The sequence below is a fragment of the Rhagoletis zephyria genome, unplaced genomic scaffold (genome assembly GCF_001687245.7).
Source record: "Rhagoletis zephyria isolate East Lansing unplaced genomic scaffold, Rhagoletis_zephyria_1.1 Rzeph_scaffold_05866, whole genome shotgun sequence".
Taxonomy (NCBI): Eukaryota; Metazoa; Arthropoda; class Insecta; order Diptera; family Tephritidae; genus Rhagoletis; species Rhagoletis zephyria.
In genome coordinates this window covers 26,798-32,807 of record NW_016162949.1, presented here as the reverse complement: position 1 = coordinate 32,807, position 6,010 = coordinate 26,798, and the positions used below count along the sequence as shown (strand labels likewise).

General features: G+C 35.6%; 1 protein-coding gene across 1 annotated transcript in view; it reads left to right on the top strand.

The window, feature by feature from the left end:
* Positions 1-1,031: 1,031 nt before the first annotated feature.
* The window catches only part of LOC108372563 (Y+L amino acid transporter 2), a gene marked incomplete at its 3' end in the record, with an annotated part of 31,773 nt that continues 26,794 nt past the window's right edge, over positions 1,032-6,010 (top strand). The window contains exons 1-2 of the mRNA XM_017628289.1: positions 1,032-1,075; positions 1,160-1,490. Of these exons, the coding sequence (XP_017483778.1) occupies positions 1,209-1,490 (282 nt within the window). The remainder of the gene's footprint in view (positions 1,076-1,159; positions 1,491-6,010) is intronic.

Sequence of the window (6,010 nt, the reverse complement as noted above, 5' to 3'; positions counted from 1 at the left end):
TCGTAGTACTGTCGAAATAGTTTGCACTAGGGTGGTCGAAAATATTTAAAGTCAGAATTTTATTGCTCTAATCCTCTGGCATTGTTCTATACCAAAAAATTATCGCCCTTTGTTAATAAAAAAATATTTAGAATTCGTTCAAGGCGCTCAAAGTTTTACATGTACTATTCATACATACATATGGATTTTATATGGAAAAAATAGGTTTTCGTAGAAACGGCTTAGAATTCTTGAAAATCAAAATTTTTCTAAATATGGGAAAAGTCTGTATGTATTTAGGAGACTCAATAATAATTCCCAATTGTTTATTTAACCATTTTTTAAAGTCTCCAAAAACATCCAAAAATTTCAAGGGGGCCTATAAAAATAATATGCATTAAAAAAGGTGTTAAATAAACATTGGGTATTATTATTGCAAGTCTCCTGCAGAGAAATAGAGTTTTACTAATTCTATACTATTTCCACGAAATAATGCTTTTTTCGTTAAAAAATACATGGAACACTTTCAGCACTTTGAGCGAAATTTCAATATTTTTTTTTTTGATTTCCAAAAAAATTAATTTCCTCAAGTACTCAAGTCCGCTTTAGTACGTACCCAGCATATTACAGTTCCTACCACCCTAGCGTACCACCCTAATGTCAATAAATTTAAGCTGTCCAAAAATTTGCTGTTTTATTTCAGTAGAACTATTTAAAAAATGTTTTGCCGCCGAATGTGTATCTCCCCGCAAAATGTAAAAAGGCAACGCCTAGGTTCGGCCAAAACAATTTTTTTTGTTCGAAATTGCCTTGCAAAAATACTTTAGACTCAGACCTTAGAGACGCACAGCGAACATTTTTTTTTTGTTTTCTTGTAAGGTAGTACGGTCTAATGTACATAAATACTCCTACATATGTCTACATTTTTTTTCTGATAGCAAAGCTAAAATCTTTCAATTAACGAGGTGCAAATATAAACACAAGAATTTATACAATCTATTCTAAATTTATTTACTTACTCTATTCTTAAAAACGAATCTGTATATTTTTCTATTTACAGATTTCCATACAAACAGCACAACAGCATTCAATATAGGTAATCGGTTTATTCGCAATTAATCATCGTATAAATAATCCACTGTTATTTCGGCTGCAAATACAACATAAATTCACTCTTTAGCATCCACCAACTAGCAAATTAATATTATCTGTATAAATCATATACAAACATGGAGACTGAATCACTTAATCGGAAAAATTCCTCAAGGAAAAGTTCGGTAGTCAATGGTAATGGCGATGCGGCGGCTAAGGTGGCCGCCGAAAATGAAGGTGGCGGCGGTAGTGGTGACGTAACGTTGAAGGCGAAAATGAGTTTAGTCAATGGTTGTACGGTGATCGTCGGTTCCATTATCGGCTCCGGTATATTCGTTTCACCCACCGGTGTGCTCATGTATACAGGAAGCGTAAATTTGTCGCTAATCGTATGGATTATTTCCGGCCTTTTTTCTATGGTGAGTACTCGCGATGTGTGCTAGAAAAATATAATGGTATGAACTACTATCTTCTCTCTTTTACTCTTTTATGAAATTATTTTATAATCCAATTGACTAAGTTTATTGATATTGAGCAATTATTTAGCATCTGTGTCGGCTTTATACTTCGGTTGATACGTAATCATTCACATAAAGACTCATTAGCAGAACTTGTGACATTTATTTAGTTTTCAAAGTGGGAAACACTTATTTCTATTTGAGGGTCAGTTCACCCAAAGATCACATCGAACAGGACCGCAATTTCTCGGCAGGCAATGACGTCAAATTTTTCACTGCTTGGACATAAATAAAATCACTTCTTCAAAAAGTTTTTTTCATCTATTTAAAAAAGATCACGCAGAGTAGAAAATTCATTTATATATTAAATAATAAAATATACAGAATAAGTAGTAGTGGAGTAAAATTCCTCCAAAAGTGAAATCGCTTAGAGGCGGGGTTGGGCATGCAACTCAAAGTTGCTCGGAATGTTTGATATACACTCACTCACAAACCTAATACATAAATCAAAGTTTAAGGTTGCGTTCACACAGAAAGCCGAGCGGCGCTGAGCGAAGTGTTCACACTGAACACATGAACTCCGCTTATAAAATTCATTTTTATTTGAAAACTTATATATCTTGTTTGCAGAAGCGTTATGAAGCTGAAAAATTAAATAGAAAATTCAAAATCCAAAACTGCATTGCTTTCAGCTCCAAAACGCTTCTGAAAAGCTTGCTGTATGAACACTTTCACATAGCTACAGTAATTTGAAAGCTTCACTTCGCTCGGCTCGGCACTGCTTTCTGTGTGAACGTACCCTAAGACTTTGTTAAAAATGGGAAAAATATGGAAAAGTCTAATCAAAATTCCAACCCTTTAAATCATAGTGTAAACAAGGCCTGTCCAGGGCCTAGCAGACAATGGCCGACACTACCCGTATTATCACTTCCGCTTTCCAAAAATTGTCATAGTTGCCTACAGGCGTCTAAGAAAGAGAAAAAATGTCGCCGGCAATTCTGGCTCTGAAAATTTGGTGAGAGGTAATAAGATCAACGGAAATAAGGTCAATTGACGATAACAAGTCTCCAATGGAGATGTTTTGCAACTTTATCGACGGCTGTAGTGCCACATAAGAAGAAGAAGTAGTAAGGTTTTTTACAGATATACCTATTGTCCATTTAAAAGGACACACCACCAGGGTGGAAAATAAGGTCAATTGACTTCGTACGTAACTTAATTTCCCTTGGGATCTCGTCCACATCGTCAAAATTACCAGGAGTTTCGGCTGCAGCCACAAGTTGCGTGGCTGAAAATTGTTAACTGACACAAAATCTTCATCGCCAGAATCTTCGTCAATATAGCTCCCTCCATTTGTTAAGACGCACAATACAAATAGGAGGAGAAGCTAGGCCAAAATTCGAAAAAGTGTTAGCGCCAAAATTTTATCATTATTATTAATTAATTTGAAATTTTATCACAGGAGGCAATTCCTTTAAAAAATATTTGCGAAATAAGTTTGAGATCCCTTTCGTTCGACACCCCACATGGATCCAATATTTTCTTTAACTTGATAATTAATTGATATGAACGCTTGAAAAAGGTGGCAACTATTCAAGAGATATCCTGTATGTTGACCCAGGTTATAAGCTATCTGTTTACCAACTTTCATGGAAATGCACTTAGGCGTATTAGCGTTAAAGAGCAGTAAACATACTCACTCTTTCACCCAGAAACTATGTATGTGAAAGTTTGTAAAGTATTCAGCCTTATGCTGAGTTTCGCCCGAGAAAAAAATCACCCGAAAATTTTTCTTCCTCCCATAGTGAATACATGGAAACGAAAAGTGCAAAGTGAACCGGTTCGGGGAAAATTAAACTCATTATTATACATGCTGCCAAAATTAGCTGCCATTCAAGGAATTATCTTGTATTAACCTCAAGTCTTTGATTAGTTTCATACTGTTTTAAACGCGCAAACGGCCCTCCAAACTGAATAAAAATGACAAAAGGAAAGAATATCCATATTCTCGCAGTCTTAATGATATTTTTAAAATTCTCTTAAGAGAAACGCATGTCAAATGCAGTTTATGTCATTAAATATCCCTCCAAAACCAGAAGGAATCAATATATTTGCCAACGACCACGCATACTGCAGTAACTACGTACACACATAAATTAACCCAGTGGGGAAATAAGGTATGCCATTACCTTATTCAGACACGAAATGATTAACGATTACGACTGAACGAAACCATATGAACATCCCTAATCAGTGAATATCTAATGGGTTAATGGCGCATTTGAAACCAAACCATTTGGCCGAATAATTACATTTATAGTCATTGTAAAATAAATTTAAGCAAGGTGCAGTAGTCTGTACAATAGATAATCCCATTTCTGCGCTAAGCCGTAAACGAAAAACACTTGCCTTGCAGATCCAATAACCGTTTTTGACCTGACATTAAAGCAGTTAAATACTTATATCACAACTGACACAACTTATTTCCTGAATTCAGGCATGCTTCATAGACACCACAGTGCTATTTATTGCATGGCCTTACAAAAATTCGAATGCCCTCACCTCAAAATGGCAAACATTAGATAATTTGGCACACAGTGAAACAGATATTTTAGGGTCTGAATCCAACTATGCTTAAACTAGTCAGAACCGTCAGATTTTGTTTACAGCGGGTTAATGTTTTTTCATTTTTAAGTAAACAATTCTTATTTTTCTTATTTGGCGCAAGAACCGTTTCAGAGGCCAAAAAACTTCGCAAATTGACTCTCTCCTTTGAGAATTTGCAAAAGTTGCGCAGCCCGTGTGCAGGCTGGTCCTTATGAGCTTGATCCTTCCATTTGTTTCGTTGGCGCCCATGCTTTTTTTGTCCACCTATGGTTTGATTGCCGAGTCGAAGAATCTCTTCACTGGCGCGTCGCTATACTTGCGTACAACATTGTTGTATTTTTATGCGCTTTACTATGTCCATGCCATTAAAAAGCTCATACAGTTCGCCATTTTTCGTTACCCGTCGCCAATGCGAACAGTCCGTAGATCTTGCGTAGAAAAGTTCTCCCGAAGGCACCCAAATCCGTCTCATCTTTGTTGGGCAACGATTGCAAAGCGGCAGAATCTAAAATTTAAAATGACGTCATTACTGTGCTAGGTAAAAGACGCTGAATTCGCGAAAAAGGAAATATATTTATTAACTTTTATACAAAACTGATTCAAAAATATTGAGTCATGACATATTTGAATGGCTTCGGTATCACTAATTACGAATCTAAAGTCCGAATTTCAAACTTCAAAATGGCGGACGTATTTTTAAAATTTCCTTGCGTTCGCTTTAAACTTGTTACTCGAGGGATTTTGGGATTGCTGATTACGAATATGAAGTCCCATTTGCAAGCTTTAAAATGGCGGACCCAGTATGGCGGCCACAAAGGATTAGAATCACTTAGATTCGGTTAATACTTAACAGTCGGGTGTTCTTAATGTCGCTGATTACGGATCTGGAATCATATTGTATCTACCTACCATTTATCACGGGATAGTTGAAATCGAGCGTAAGTACATGGCGTATGAGTAACATTCTCTTCTCCACTGAGTAACTCATACGCCATGTACCTACCATAGATAACTAGATTTGAAGGCTCTGTTATGCATCTTGGCATTGCTTGAGAGTTGTCACATAACGCACACCATTACATACATAGAAGTCTGTTGGTTTTTTGATTTCTACGTAAAAATGGTATAGCAGTGCATGCACAGCCTAGTATGCATAACAGAGGCTTGAGACTTTTTTCTCGTGACAGCGCTCTCACAATTTGTAAAATTTTCCAGTTGCTCTTCTTTATTCTAATTCTTCTTCTAATTAAAAATATACATTTTTTTTTTGTAATCGCAAAGACGAATTGATATTGAAAATGCCCTTTTAAATATTTTTTTTTTTTACGCTATTGAAATAGAAAGACGAAAGTTGAGGATATGGTCGTGTGTATATTAATCCTTAACCTATATTTTTTTTTCAAAAATAAATATTGCAAATTCGCAAGGATACTCAAGGACAAAATTTTAAAAGGGCATTTTCAATACCTATTCGTCCCTATGCACCAAAAATTTAATATTTTTCAATTCTACAGAATTTTATCTTTTCTTTGGTACCCATATCGTTATTCTATATAGCACTGAATTTTTTAATTAAATTTTAGAACTAATCCAATCTTTAAAAAAAATCCTGATGCCAGAGAAAGAAACTAAAACGCAGTTTTATTAAATTTGGCTCCTAGTTTTGGGAGTATCCTATGTATGCATATGTTTTTTTTTTCAAAATTTCTTTTCCTCGGTGTAATCCATGTTATCATTAACTTGAATTTTTTGAATCACTTATGCCATTTTCATTGCAAAGGGCTCATATGTATGTACCAATCAATGCGCTAGGAAGACTAGGTACGTAACAGCCATTAGCGCACACAAGGGGTGGGTTTTGGGGTTCAAACCCC